The following is a 15,624-nucleotide window of genomic DNA, read 5'->3' on the forward strand; positions in this document are numbered from 1 at the left end:
AATAAGATCTCTGCATTTATTTTTACTGTTCTCCTATCATCCCCTATTAAATTTACATCATTAGCATATGCCATAACCTGGTGAATACCGTTCAACTCTAGGCCCTGGTTGCTATCTTTGATTTTCCTTATGGCGTATTCCAGCATAACGTTAAATAATAATGGCGACAACGCATGTCCTTGTTTCAGGCCATTTTCGACGTGAAAGCTCGTGGACAAAAATTTTCCTACCCGGACTTTACTTTGGGATTCACTTAAATATATCTTAATTAATCTAATTAGCTTTCTCGGTATTCCAAGTTCTGTAAGAACGTTGTATAATGTTTCTCTCCTAACTGAGTCGTACGCCTTTCTAAAATCAATAAATAGTTGATGTACCGGGGTATTGTATTCCCACTTTCTTTCGAGTATTTGGCGAATGGTAAATATTTGGTCGATTGTTGATCGATTTCGTCTAAATCCGCACTGATAATCTCCAATAATTTCATCTGCGTATGGGGTCAATCTTGGTGATAGAATATTTGAAAGGATTTTATAGGATGTTGACAGAAGAGAAATGCCTCGATAATTATTACAGTCAGTTTTGTCGCCTTTCTTGTGAATTGGAACAATGTAACTACAACTTTACTTTGTGTAATATACCAAAAAGTGGCGGTTAGAATCCAGTCTTTCATTTTTTCAGAGATCCTTCCGAGGGTTCGCTTCCATCTCCCCTCCCCCAAGAACTAAAATAAATAACAATTGCGATTACTTTTTATTTTTGCACAAGGGACGCAATTAAAGTCCCAGTTCAGCACCTTCACACTTAGATTTTGCCCCTGGAAGAAATTTTCTTTAAGAAAACCTATTACCATTGTATCTTGGTTTCTCATGTGATCTCACATACATAAACAAAGTATAAGAGTGTAGAACTTCTTATATGCCATAGTTAATGGAAATTTTCTCCTGAAATCAGGAATTCTTACACGGATAAAATTAAAGGATGGAACATGTTTAGAGGGCTTGCTCGTGACATCTAACTATAGTTCTAAACAAATGTGTTACAAATGAAGATGTCTGACTTGCCTCTATTTTCTGGTACTTACGTTTTATTTATTTTATGTTCCTCACAACTAACTCTTTGGCTTCATCAGACACTATGTGATACAATATAACTGTACAATCGTATATACAGTTTTGCTCAGCAAATAATTAATTTATACATTATTTTGCTTCTAACTTTCTAAAAAATATACTTCCTTTACTTCATAAAATGTTTTCTAAACATTTCTTTAAAAAATATTTCCGTTAAATATTTGGGATATTTCTCAGATATAACGAGGAATATATTTTCTCCAGTAACGGAAGAGTATACTCTGAAAACAATGTAAAAATGTTTCTATAACATATCAGAAAATCTTGGTAACTAAAAACACAAAATATTTTCCAAAACATAACGGAAAACATTATCTATTCATTTTTAATGTGTTTAATTTTCCCTGTTTTGAAGATTTATATTCAAAATTCGATAAAATATTCTGGAAATAATACTGAAATATTGTACGAAAATATTTTATTTAAGCTATAAGAGAAGATTACCAAAATACTTTTGTAAAAATTAGGTAAACCTTTTTAAAACATTTCTGAAAAATATTTCTTATACCACGAAAGAATTTATTTTTAAAATATTCTAAACCTTTTTAAAAATATAGATTCAATATGTTTTCTCGTAAAAATAGAAAATATTGCAAATAACGTATTAGAAAACAGTTTTTAAATATATGGAATATATTTCGTTTCATTGTTTTCCATATCATATATGGAAAACATTTTTATTATCATTTCGAAAACATTTCCCTTCTCAACAGTGAAAACATATTACATTACTTCCAAAACAACATTTCTAATATATTTCGTGAATATTTTCCTGAATTCACTTTCCGGCTAGCATTCTCAAAATGTACTCTCGGTAATTTCTGAAATGTTTTACAAACATTTTTGGAAAATTATTTTCGGGAAATATTCGGAATACATTGAAGAAACCAGCATGGAAATCTCCAGAGAATGAAAACCCTTTGGAAACCAAGGAAAATATTTTCTTTTGATTGAGGAAATAATCCTTGCTGTGTGGGCCATTGGTCCGTATGCATCTAAGAAAAATCTGTGTTTAGTGCTGATCTTAAGTATGCCCAATGACGTCAAATTAGATGAGAGTTCCAGAGATAACAGGAAGCCAGAGATCGTCACATTTCACAACGATACTAAAGGTGGGGTTTACATAGTAGACCAGATACCTACTGAATATGACGAAGAAAGAAATACTACACGATGGCAAATAACGTGATTTTATCACTTCTAAAATGTAGAACCGACTAATAGTAATATTACACATTTAGCGAACACAGCAAGCTTTTTCGGATTGACTCTAAGATATGCTTCTGTACCTAATCATATAGGAAAGCCAGGACGATGTTACATGTATAAACACAGTAAGGCCAGATATTTTGCCAAAATTGTTGTATGTGAATTTGCCTAAGTCACGCAAAAATGATGTGTGGAGACTGCTGTAGAATTGAAACGTGAATATACCGCTATTAGGAGAAATCCTGGTTTACTTCTTTCTAGTTAATAAATATTTTATTTTCAGTACCGATATGTAAGCAATAAAATAGTCACATAATTTTCGAACTTAATTTTAACAAGAAAGGTATTGCCTTAATAAAAGTGTATAGTTTCGCTTAAAGCGTATCCACTGTCTGGTGTTTGTACTTAATATTGTAAATATAATACAAATTTAAATCCTAGTTCACATCTTATCAGACAAAAAATGTTCCTGGGTCCAGGAGGCATAATGTTACCATTCATAATTTTTTTTCACCTTACCACTATAAGGGTTAGAATAATGAATCTCACGAGGGTAAAGTGTACTGGCAGAGCGTAAACATTAGGGACAAGGAGTATGCTGATAGCGATTTGGTATGGGGTCTAAAGTGAGGTAGTATATATTGCATGTATAAAGGGTGCTGAGTTTGGAAGCGTTTGTTGATATAGGTGAGATTTACTTTTTCGATATATTACTGTAATATTGACAAGTTATGCATTGGTATAGCTCCAGAGTGGGACTAGATAATCGGACAATGAAAGGTATGTGGAAAACTTGTGGTTAGAAGGTCAACAGTTTTTTTATAGATTTTGAACAATGAAGCTATCCACACTGTAAATCTGTATGTTAAGTTTGACAGTAACAAATCTTTGTATGTACTTAGGATCGCCTATGCATAAAATACAAAATGTCGGCATCAAACCGCAGAAAAGTTAAAGTTCGAGCTACTACTTCGGGAAAAATATTTGTGCTATCTTTATGCTTTATCATTTTTATTTGAACCCACTAGTAAGGCAACGGCTAGAGTCTCCGTTTGACAGTTGGAGATGCAGTGAAATATCGTTATCAATTATTGGTAGAGAACACTCAATTAAAATAATTTACAATGTTAAACTCAGATGGCAAGAAAAGAGTGAGAGTGACTTGGACAACGTGATCCCACGCTAGAGAAGTGTGCCAAATCAGATGTTTTATATTCTGCGTTTAATGTGGTGATGTACAGTAGAATGCTGCTCAAAAGTGCAGTGAACACAAAACCACCTTTAACCTATACTACAAAAATGTACAAAGTGTTACAAACAATTTTACAGACTGTGCCGTAAATATGGCTTTTTAGTGGTGAGCGAAACATGTCTGAAAATATCAATAAGGAACAGTGGAATGTCGTTTCTCAACCAATTCTCTACATAGAAATAAGACGGCGACCATAAAGGCGGATTTTTGTAGTATTAAAATTAACGGGGCAGCAGAGCACAGAATGATCTCGTACGTGAGTGTGAAACTATTTGAGCAGAGGTAAGTCTGTCCAAAAACAGTCTTCGTCGGGTGTTTCTGCAGTCTATATAGGAACAGTGCTCAAAGTTTAGTTGAAAGATGCCACGAACATTTCCAGATGTTGTCAGAAGGTGACATAGCTTCTCATTTTGGTGACTATAACTTGAGCCTAGATATGGATCTACAATAAAAATGGGATAACGTCAGTCACAAATGAAATCCCTTGTCGACTATTCTACTCAAGCACTCAATTTGGGATAGTACATTTTTCATAGCACGCGTAAAAATAACAGCGTAGATTATGTTATCTCTATTCCTCCAACAGAATACGACATCCCATATAAACTCTCCGCACGTGTGATATTTTTGTCCTTTGTGGATTATCGTTTACTTTGCAATATGTGAACCTTGAGTAAATGCCTTGCTAAGCTCTTTGCATCTCTTTGGTGACTGACTTGTGTTCAACTGCATATCAAAGTTTTAGCGTTGACTATATCGTCTTCCACACTTCTCACGTGTGAGGTTTTGATCCTGTGTGGCTCAGCACGTGTGAGCTTTGAATAAATTCTATTCCAGGATTTTTCCAAGGTGAGATTTTGCTACTCCTTGGATTCATATGTGTGTAGCCAATTACGAACGTAGATTAAATGTCTTACCACACTCTTGACATGTGTGATGTTTTACTCCTGTGTGGATTAACATGTCTCTTGCCAAACTTAAGTGACATACCACACTCAGATCATACTAATGCATATTAACATATGTAGCCAGAGTTGAACTTCGATTAAACTTCTAACCACACTCTTTGCATAAGTGACCTCTTTTTCCTCCATGGATTAACATGTGTATAACCAAACTTAAACGATATTTAAATTCGCCATCACACTCGTAGCATGTGTGATATTTTGTTTCTCTGAGGAGTAACATGTGTACAGCCAAACTGGAACCTCGATTAAATGCCTTACCACACTCTTGGCATGTTTACTCTTTTTCCCCTGTGTGAATTAACATGTGTGTAGCAAAATGTGAACGTTGAGTAAATGTCTTACCACACTCGTGGCACATGTGAGGTTTTTCTCCTTTCTGGATTAACATGTGATTAGCCAAAATCGAACGGTGAGTAAATCCCTTACCACACTCTTGGCACGTGTGAGGTTTTTCTCCTTTGTGGATTAACATGTGTGTAGCCAAATGTGAACGTTGAGTAAATGCCTTACCACACTCTTGGCACGTCTGAGGTTTTTCTCCTTTGTGGATTAACATGTGTGTAGCCAAATGTGAACGTCGAGTAAATGTCTTACCACACTCGTGGCACATATGAGGTTTTTCTCCTGCGTGGATTAACATGTGATTAGCTAAAGTCGAACGATGAGTAAATGCCTTACCACACTCTTGGCACGTGTGAGGTTTTTCTCCTTTGTGGATTAACATGTGTGTAGCCAAATGTGAACGATGGTTAAATGCAATACCACACTCGTGGCACATGTGAGGTTTTTCTCCTGTGTGGATTAACATGTGATTAGCCAAAGTCGAACGTTGAGTAAATGCCTTACCACACTCGTGGCACATGTGAGGTTTTTCTCCTGTGTGGCATAACAGGTGTTTAACTAAATTCGAACGATAAGTAAATGCCTTACCACACTGTTCGCATGTGTAAACTTTTCCTCCTGTATGAATTACAATGTGCGTAGCCAAACTTGAACATCCTCTAAATTCCTTTCCACATACTTCACAAATGTGAGATTTTTCACCTGAATGCATAAACTCACAACATGACATTGTTGAGCATTGATTAGAGCGTTTATCACTATTTTGATACGTATGACGCTTTTCACTTTCCTGTGTCACCATATTTTTTGTCAAACGTGATCGGTGATATCCTTTGCCAAACTGCGTCGAAGTATCAGATTCCTCATAAGAATGAGAAATTGCTTTATTTAATGTAGTAAAACTATTCCCTTCTCCGTGGAAAGCAAAGATGTTTTCGCGCCTGTAAAATTCAACAAACAATGAAATGTAAATGGAGATAATGATTAAGTAGCAAGAAAACATGTAATCATTCGCTATATTACATAATAAAGTTACGCTATATTACATGTTTTATTACATTAAATATTGTAGAAATATGAAATGGAGTACCATATCACTATTGTCTCAAAATAAGTTGCTGTATTTTGTTTCACTATATCAAATTAAACTATCATTTATATCGTGGCGGACATAAGTCTATGACCAGGTATTGTCGGCTGTCTTCACACAAATGCACTGTATGAGAAGAAAAAACCAACTTGCGATCCAAAGGTTTAAGAACAACTCAACGTATTATTAGAAACTGTACCGAAGATAATTCACTTATATCATCATAAGAGGAACACGAAAGGCATTTTGAATCCAATTAAAAAATTACATACAACTTTCCAAGCTGAGGCAGAGAAACTTAGAGTAACAAGACTAAAGACGAATCATTTACAGCGTTGTGATTGTGGTTCAGTGGTCTAGGGGCTTGACCAGTAATCTCGAGGTTCTTCGAAAAAATACACGTCAAGCATTTTTTTTTTTTACTTTAGGAATTTTGATGGAAATAGACCGGCGATAACACACGCTTCATTACATTCAAATATGTGAATACTCGTTTGTTTCAGCACTTCAACTATCAAATTTTCAGGAGTAATACTAATAATAATAACAATTATCTCGAGAAATATTTAAAAATTAGCAGAAACGTGAAATATCACAAGCAGAAACGTGATATTAGGCAAAAAAAAATATTTCGGTTTTGTGTAATGTTGCCCATGAAAAGGCGAATTTCTCATCTCGATTCTAAAACAAACCAAACAAAATCGGATTGAGACATTTTAATTCGAGACGGGACAAGGTTAACTCACACTATAGTCATGCTTTGGAGATGAGAATCGAGGCGAGACCAAAACTATCGTGAGTGAGAGAAGATTCTGCTTAAAGAAGAAGGAATAAAAAGGAAGAAGAAAGAAAGAGAAGCAAGGAAAATAAGGATAATTAGAGGACAGGACGCATCCAGCGGAAAAAATTAAACCTTTAATTGGACACGTGTGCAGCTAAAAAGTGAAAGTGAAAGCCAGACCAGTGTTACTTTTTAAACAAGGGGCAGAACCTAATTAAAATTGATCTCCGGACAGTATATATAGGTGATGACCAACTCCCAGCAACCAGTAGGAGTGGAAGTCTGCTGAAGACACAGTCATTGTGTAGAAACTGTTACGTGATACTGTTTTTCAAATATTATCACATGGCCTTGCTGAGTGTGTTATTGTGTATTAGTACAAAATGGAATCAAAGCCTGATAGAATAGTTATAGAAAATATTTTATATATGGTACTAGTTTATATCTGTGTTAATTTTATATTGAAGCACTTCGCAAAGTGAAACCTGAGTTGCAAAAACAAGGATTGGTTGTTAATGGTAGTAATATCAAAATTCTTAGTGTTTCATGTTTTAAGTGCATGTTTCTTATTTTCGTATTAAACTCAGATATTTATATTTTTGTACTTTGAATTAGTTGCTCGTAACTCAAATCAATATAGAGGCTAGTGTTTTAGAACAATTTCAAGCAATGTTGACAGAGGAATTAGAGAAACAATTATAAACCATTGCTCAAAAATGGTAATGAATATTGGATGGACAAAAAATACATGAATCAGTAGGTGAAATTCAACAGCCTGTAACGGAAACGATTTGGGAGCGTCGGAAAGAGCGAATTGAATGCCAAAGCAGACAGCTTACGTAATAATATCAAAGTAGCCAACAACTCTTTAACTGAAGTACTCTCTGAATTAGTTAACGCGGCCAATCATGTTGATTCAGTAACTGCTGAGTTTAAAAATAGAGTAGCGGAATGAAAGAAAGGTCTCACTGTGTTCTATGAATACATGCGAACGGCACAGTTTGAGTGTAGGCAAACCAACAAAATAAAAGAGTGCAAGGCGGAAAAGAAACCGTCTTGAATTCGAGCCAGCCCAAGTTGTGAAAGATATGTGCCAAATAAACCAGAAAGTCGATTACAGTCAGGAAAAGGAAATGTGCAGTGTAGACATACGAAAAAAGAAGAATCGTTACGCGTACCTGTAAATAATTGTTTCTAATGTAATTGTTTTGCCGGCAAGGGATACCGATGTTTACACATGATAAGCGGTAGCGTTCAGGTTGCGCGTATCCGCCCTCTCGAAAAAGCCAGGGAAGGCTTGAGAGTTCAATTGATGATTTTGTGTGATAACGAAGTTACAGTGTTGTCAGTTTTGTGTCACAGGCAAATGGTTTTGCGCGAATTAACAAATTCAAATTTGTCTTTATAAGAGTGTATGGCTAACGTAAGTTGCATTTTAGTTCTGCAAATCCATTCCGACTTTATCAGCTTTGAGATTGTAGAAGGAAACGACTTAAAATTCACAATAGACCCGCCAAGCGAATTCTGTTTTGCGTAGTGAAGGTCTCGTACATAATATATCGGTCGGAAATGTTTACCGTATACAAGTGTAACACTTCAAATAAAGCACACGCAGTCGAAAGTATATTTCCGTTAAAGAACCGAAATGTAACACCAAAGTTAGGAAGAAAAATAAGATGGCAAATGATACCCAGTTGAGTTTTCGTAATACATTATTAACGTAAACTCGATTTCGAGGAGCATAATCAGTAGAATTAAAATGAGCAGACGTGATCATATCAGTACATCAGATGCAACATTTATTAATTTTCACTTGCCGAAATGTTTGAATTTTCAAGCTAGTACTTCACTATTGCGAAATTGTAGAAAAAGAAAGTTTAAGTGTATTGCTACGCAAAATGTAGACATGTTGATTGCTGATGATGAAAACAAGGTGCGTCGACCTCCACGTACAGCGTATTCTCAGCACGCACAACCACACATTAGCTGTGCAGAAGGAAATAAGTTGAGAATGAAAGGAAAGTGCCTTGGTAAGCGTAATTCGGAACGCACTAAACTCGATCAAAGACGAACTACATGCAAATTAAAGTCGAGCTGTAGGCGAGGTTATTTCGAGTCAAACATGCGGAAGAAGTATACATCGACTCCGAAGAGCACTAAAAAGCTTAAGCGAAGACACGTACGAACATTGTATAGTAAACTACATGGCAAAATATAGTAATAGTAAGCGCAAACCTAAAAGGAAATTTATGGCAGGTATCGCAATGCAGCGTAAATCTAAACGTCGCAAAGGAAGGCGTGTCATTACGTGGAAGTTTAGTAAATACGCTGTAAAAAGGAGAAAAGTTCCGAAATTAAACAAACTAACTGGAAAAGTACACGTAAGCGTGCTAAATTACAGCTTACAAGCGTAACCGGCACAGATGGAAAATTAAAATCTTAGCACAAAAAAGCGTGAACTTCACCCACCTCGGGTTAAACCCCGGAAGAGATTAGAAATCAGAAATACAAAATTTGAACTTTTAAGCTTTTAGATTATGAAAAAAGGATTATTGTTTATTTATTTCATTATTTCCCCGAATTTCGAAGGTTACTTATCAGAATCAAAGTGTGTGCCCACCGCGACTGACGCACCAGTGCAACAAACCATCAATATCGCTCTACAATCAGGTACGTTTACTTAGATGTCATGTTTTATGGTTTCCTTACAGTATTTGGAGATGAAAGATGAATGTGGAAAGGAGAGGAAGGAGAGGATTGGAGATTTTAAACAGGTAATTGATTTACAACGCAATTTCCGACTTTGAAATTGTAATAATACCGCACCACTTTTGAAAAGTATGGCTATCCCGTTTTGGATGCGGACTTTCAGTATCGAATTCTTATTAGGATGTTTAAGTTTTGTATTTTTCTTTCAGGTCTTTCCAGTTTTGGGAACCATACTTCATAATAAAATTTTATTATTAAATTTTGCTTGAGTTTTTAATCATTCTTCTTTATGTTTATATTAACATTAACAGTCCCCATACAATCAAGCATTTAGAGACATGTTACGCAATTAGAGATAATTACGAACATAATTAGAGAAGTACTAGTAATAACTACAATTAATCATAAAGTTAAAATTTTGGGTAATTAAAAAAATGTGCTCTTCAGATAGTGAACTTTTTCATCTGATGTTGTGATTGTATAATGAGAAAATATGCGAAAGTTGTAATGTAAGATCAAGTCGCCGTCAAAATACTGTAAGTTTAACACAATTTAGTATAATATTGAAAGTAATTGACAATAATCTTGAATTTGATAAATTTCCTCCTTGATTTGTTCGTTGTTCGATATACATATGCAGTCTACTATGAAAAGTAAATGTGCATTCAATGTGACTAATGATAACTGAAGTTAATTGACTTTAGAGAAAGCGATATTATAAGTTAAGAAAAGTTGAAGGTTAAAATATATATAAAATATAGCACATCAATACTTTCGTTATAAAATTAAAGTGATGAAACCAGTCCGACGCCTGGTTGGGTCCCAGCTAATGTGCAGATTCGACAATTGACTAAAATTTCAAAATTTTGTTCTTATTTTTAATGTTTGGCATAATTAGAGAAAAGTATAATAGTAATAAAATTGATGTTCGGATTTTAGATTTTGGTATAATATTTAGTTTTGATTTGGATTTATAGAAAATAATTAGAGTTTTGATTTGCATTTAGAGAAAGTAAATTAAATGTTATTCTTTTTGATATTTGAAAATAACTCTTGTATTCTTGTGCCGGGAATCATAAACCGATCTCGAGAAAAAGAAAAAGGGAAGCCCGTTTACGATTTCACCCTTTACTACGATAAGCACCGGATACTATGACGTATCGATAGTACGGAGTGCCTACGTCAGTTAGGCAGTATATGGTAAAATTAAGGTTTGTTATGAGAACATATTAAGATTGCTACGTACGAGTAGGCCCTGAACAACAATAATGTTTAATGAACAAGTTAATATTACTGTTATCTTGTGTTTCACTATTGTGACAAATGCTCACGGATGTGACTTTATTCTCGATAAAGATAAGTGCAATTGCTAGTAAGCCACACATAAGTATCAGCTGTCGCTCTTTAAAAGGTTACATTTGTAAACCTACCAATTTTGTAGGTACGAACGAGCCTGAAGTAATACTAATGATTCAAAAATTGATGAATTGAAATATGAGGCTGTAGCATTAAATCTCCTCCCAAAGTGTATTTCTTGTCGTCCTCTTCATTATATTTATTTTCTTAAAATGCCTCCTCAAGGCCTGAATGTTGACAGCCCAATTGGGGTTCGGAAATTAACCCTGATTTGTCATGACTTGAATACCGAAGGCATGCAACTAGGGTGGTATGTAAGGTCTTAGGGTAGAAGCGATTCATTCGAATCGTCAGGGACCCTGCAAGCTTCAACTGTAAGAGATTGTCAGCACTGTTGGTTTTAGGATCCAATTTATTAATCTGTATTTTTAATGAATGACTTACAACCTGTGTTGTCAAATAATTACGCACAGAATGGCGCTCCGTAGGGCTTAACCGCCGTTTGCTAATTTATTTGTATTAAAATGTTCAAACGGTTATTAGTTACGTTGCATAATATAAGGAAGCTGACTTAACATTGATGGAAATTCTTTTAAAATTTGGCGGTCCTTACAGTGACTGTTTTCCGCGCCACTTCAACAACAAACCCTCCCTGTAATTAGAACTGATTCTGACCTCCACATTAAAGCCAAAATAAAGTTACATGTTCTATCGTAGGGGGTAGTTGAAACTTCGTGTATACAGTTCATGGTTTTACCGACGGAGGACTGTGAAACTTTCTTCATATTTTGTGCGAAGTAATGCCCGATGTGCAAAGTAATCCCTTGTCAATGTAGGTAGTAACGACTGTAAACGAAATGAAGTATCAAAATTTAGTGTGGCAAATCATACCACGGAACTATGAAAATGTTTGGGAATGAAGGGATCCATATAATTAAGAAGTTACGTCCCTAATGTACTGTGTTACTTTGGAACACAAATATACAAGCAAAGAAAGCATTTCAGCATGTTACCTATAAAATACTTAGGAACGTACAAGAACACATTCAACAGGAAAGACATGTAAGTCATCCTAAATACAGAATTTTGCGCTATCCTTGTTTACCCACATTCTGCGTAATGCCCTAATCTGCATAGCAATCTCATTTTTACCGGCCATCTAGCACATGCTGATTAGCGTTGTTTTTACAATAATTCATATATTATGTACGTACACCAAGCCCCTAAAGTGATCCCATATTGAGAAATGCAGGTCCATACCCTAAAAAAGATTCTTGGAATGTAAAAAGTCGACTTCCTTGAAAAAATGAGTGCAGCTATGAAATGGACTGTTGTATGGACTTCTAAAAATAATGAACATCCATTGTTGGTTAAAATATTCTTTATCTTGTATTTTACTTATGTTTATCGAAGCCCGCCGGAAGAATCAAGCTAGACCCATTTGAGCTAAATCAAAATAAAAGCACAAACGTCCATAGTTTATGTTCGAATATAATACATTACAGGTTTACATTTGTAAAATTTTAGGATAATTACCATTCTCATTATTTGTTATTTTACATAAGTCTCTATATAAATAAAACAATATCGTCGAGCACCCATATTTTAAATATGTGAAACAATTAGTGAGAAATGTGTAACCAATAATAAAGAAATAATTATTTTATAAAGATATGAACTACATAAGAATTGCACGAATCGTATCAATCTTGTTATTATTTTTATTTGTTATACAGCTTGTCTATGTGTGCCATGCCATTTCCAAATTGTGGGCTACTAACTTACGTTCATGATATCTATCATACCTAAATATTTGTCGTGAAGTATTGCTTTTAACCAACAAAATTTCCGAAACCATGTAACCGTATTATCAATCTGAGCCAATTAGTTAATGAAGAATTGAACATTACCTTTCTGGCCGAACTGAATTTAAACTTTTTATTGTTAATTGTTGGGAGTCATTAGAATACGACGCGCAGGTCTCCTCAACCACATTTTTTTTTTAGCGTTTCTATATAATATCCACAAGTCAACACGGGTTTCAAAGCCAGAAGTCAACCAACACTGCAATCTTTAATTTCATCTCTGATATAGCAATGGATATAAATAAAGGAAAGCATGTAATTGGTATTTTTGTTGATTTATCTAAGGCGTTCGATTCTATAGACCATGGTATTTTGCTAGAAAAATTGTATTCTTATGGCATCAGAGGTGTGGCAAACAATTGGATAAAGTCGTATTTATCTGAACGTAGTCAAACTGTTGGCATCTGTAAAGAGGTAAATGGCAGAAGAACAATGTTTAAATCATCTTTAATGAAAGTAACAAAAGGAGTACCACAAGGATCAATATTGGGGCCTCTTCTGTTTGTTGTATATATTAATGATTTGGTTAATAGTCTAGGCTGTGTGAAGTCAACATTGTATGCTGATGACATAAATGTTCTTGTCAGTGGAGACTCAGTAAATGAAGCAGAAAGGCTCACTACAAAGACGCTAACAAAAATTATTAGTTGGTTAAACATAAATAAATTAACTATGAATTTAGGAAAAACTAACATTGTCAAATTTCGATTCCCGGGCCAAAGAAATGAACTTGTACCAATAACTGTAGACACTGTAGAATTATGTCAAACACCATCAATTAAATTTCTAGGAGTATATGTTAATGAAGATTTAACATGGAATACTCATGTTGAATGCATTAATACTAAACTCAGTTCACTCTGCTTTGCATTCCGTAGGTTGCAAGGTAGTTTGTGCAAGGAAGCTGTCATGTCCTTATACTATAGCAAAGTTTTTTCAATAATAAACTATGGTGTTATATTTTGGGGGAATTCGAGAGTAAGTGCTAGTACATTCCGAATACAGAAAAAAATTATTAGAATAATGTTAAGTATGCCTGAACGATCCTCATGTAAAAATATTTTTAAAAAATATAAATTATTGACATTACCTAGTTTATATATATATCGCACAATTATGTATGTAATCGAGCACAAGGATTTATTTACTTTAGCTAATACGATTCACTCATACAATACTAGGCAGAATTGTAATATGTATATTATCCAACAGAATTATGCAAATTTTAGCAAAACTGTGTATATGAATTGTATAAAATTATATAACAAATTACCAGCAAAGTATAAGAACATTAACGAAAAACGGATATTCAGAAATACTCTGTTAGAATTATTGTTAGAAAAAAGCTATTACTCTGTGGAAACTTATCTTACTGATAATATATAGAGAATGTAAATCATATCTGACAACTGTAATGCTTAATTGAGGATTGTCCTCATTTGTAAGCTATGAACAGGCAAATAAATATGAATATGAAAATATGAATGAATATATTACTTTCAAATTCAGGATCTTTTTCTAGTGCTAATTCTGGTTTCACCCTATCAACGTTTAGTTTCACATCCAAAGAGCACATTGCTGTATCCTTGTCCACTGATACCTCTCCTTCCGTGGTAGATAATATTAACTTTTTGTTGTCATTCATTAGTTCGTATGTCCACCCTCTCCCTTCGAGCGGATCATCACTAGGTAAGTCATAAGCAATTTCTTCTTTGCACATCAATTCCAACTTAACAGACGCTTTACCAGCCATTGTCAATTGAAATATAATAAGAATTTAACACTATTCTTATACTCCCCTTATATTTTACGCTGCCAGTGTTAATGAAATGATTTACAAGTACGTTCACAAGAGCAACTTTATATTTCCAATCTTCTTCTTCTTCCTCTTATTCTTCTTCATCAACCACTACTCATCTCTCGGCATTTGATTGTTTGTTTGTAGTAAGCATTACAAAAGTTTTGCATAGTATCATTATCACTGTATTGAACAAGAATATCGGCAATTTAGAAACATAATTAAACGTGTAAAATGTAAAGATTAGAATAGTTGAAAAATGATAAAAAAGTAACAAGGTGTGTACAAAGTCATAAAACAGATAGAAAGTAGTAAGTATGATAAAGCGAAAATACGTGAAAAAAGAAGTGTCGCAATCGGGAAAAAGTCAAATTTCAGGTTCAGGTTGAAGGTATTTTCCTTCCTTCTCTTCGGGAGATTGGTTCCTGAAAAAAAGAAAAAGTAAGTGCTGCTCTTTTTTCATTTAAAGTTTTCCATTATTTTCCACCAAAATTCAAGAAGTTCTTTGTTTTTTTCTATTTGTTTCTCACTTAGTACCCTTCCATTTACATTAAAGCCTAGCCTCCAAGTTAATTTAACCAAATTTCTTCCCTTTTTCATTTAATCGATTCATTTCCATTTTTCTTCACATTTTACCAATAAGTGTTCTAATGTTTCATCTTCTTTAAAACATAATTGACATTTTTCGTTCATTTCTTTATTTTTTTCAATCTTACCCCTGTTTCAAGGCACTCTGACCTGGCTTTGAAAATAAAAATGCTTCGTAAATCATTGTTCATATAATTTATTTTCTCATAACGCTTTTTATATGTGTATATTCCTTTCAAACTGCTCTTCTTGACACCTACTTCATACCACTTTTCCTGCGCTTTCTCTTTAATTGTTTCTTCTGTGATTTTTTGGAAAGAAGTATGGTACAATAGGAAAAGATCAGAATAAGGAGAGAATTTCGAACAGATAAAGGGGGCTGAAGGCCAAGTTCAACAGAACAAGAGGTAGAGAAAATTAAGGAGTATAAAATGACTGGGAAAAGTGTAGAAAAAGGAGGGAATGTATGAACGTGTAAAGCAAAGAAAAAGTGTGAAAGTTTAGTAAATATGTATAGAAAACCCACACAACTC

The 15,624-nt window shown here is 34.3% G+C and overlaps 1 protein-coding gene across 1 annotated transcript; it reads right to left on the minus strand.

Annotated features, from left to right (window-relative positions):
• Positions 1-1,623: 1,623 nt before the first annotated feature.
• On the minus strand, positions 1,624-14,602 carry LOC145676218 (uncharacterized). Its single transcript, XM_081747144.1, has 2 exons — positions 14,203-14,602; positions 1,624-5,845 (listed from the first exon to the last, which is right to left on the minus strand). Exons 1-2 carry the CDS (start codon positions 14,456-14,458, stop codon positions 5,793-5,795), a joined length of 309 nt encoding a protein of 102 aa, XP_081603270.1. The 5' UTR covers positions 14,459-14,602; the 3' UTR covers positions 1,624-5,792.
• Positions 14,603-15,624: the final 1,022 nt, after the last annotated feature.

This window comes from Thermobia domestica, chromosome 18, assembly GCF_964235325.1.
Source record: "Thermobia domestica chromosome 18, izTheDome1.hap1.1, whole genome shotgun sequence".
Lineage (NCBI taxonomy): Eukaryota > Metazoa > Arthropoda > Insecta > Zygentoma > Lepismatidae > Thermobia > Thermobia domestica.

Coding starts and splice junctions, on each gene's coding strand:
- LOC145676218 (XM_081747144.1), bottom strand. CDS start 14,458: ATGGCTGGTAAAGCGTCTGTTAAGTTGGAATTGATGTGCAAAGAAGAA. Junction 5,846..14,202: donor AAAAGATCCTGAATTTGAAA/GTAATATATTCA, acceptor TGAATTTTACAG/GCGCGAAAACATCTTTGCTT.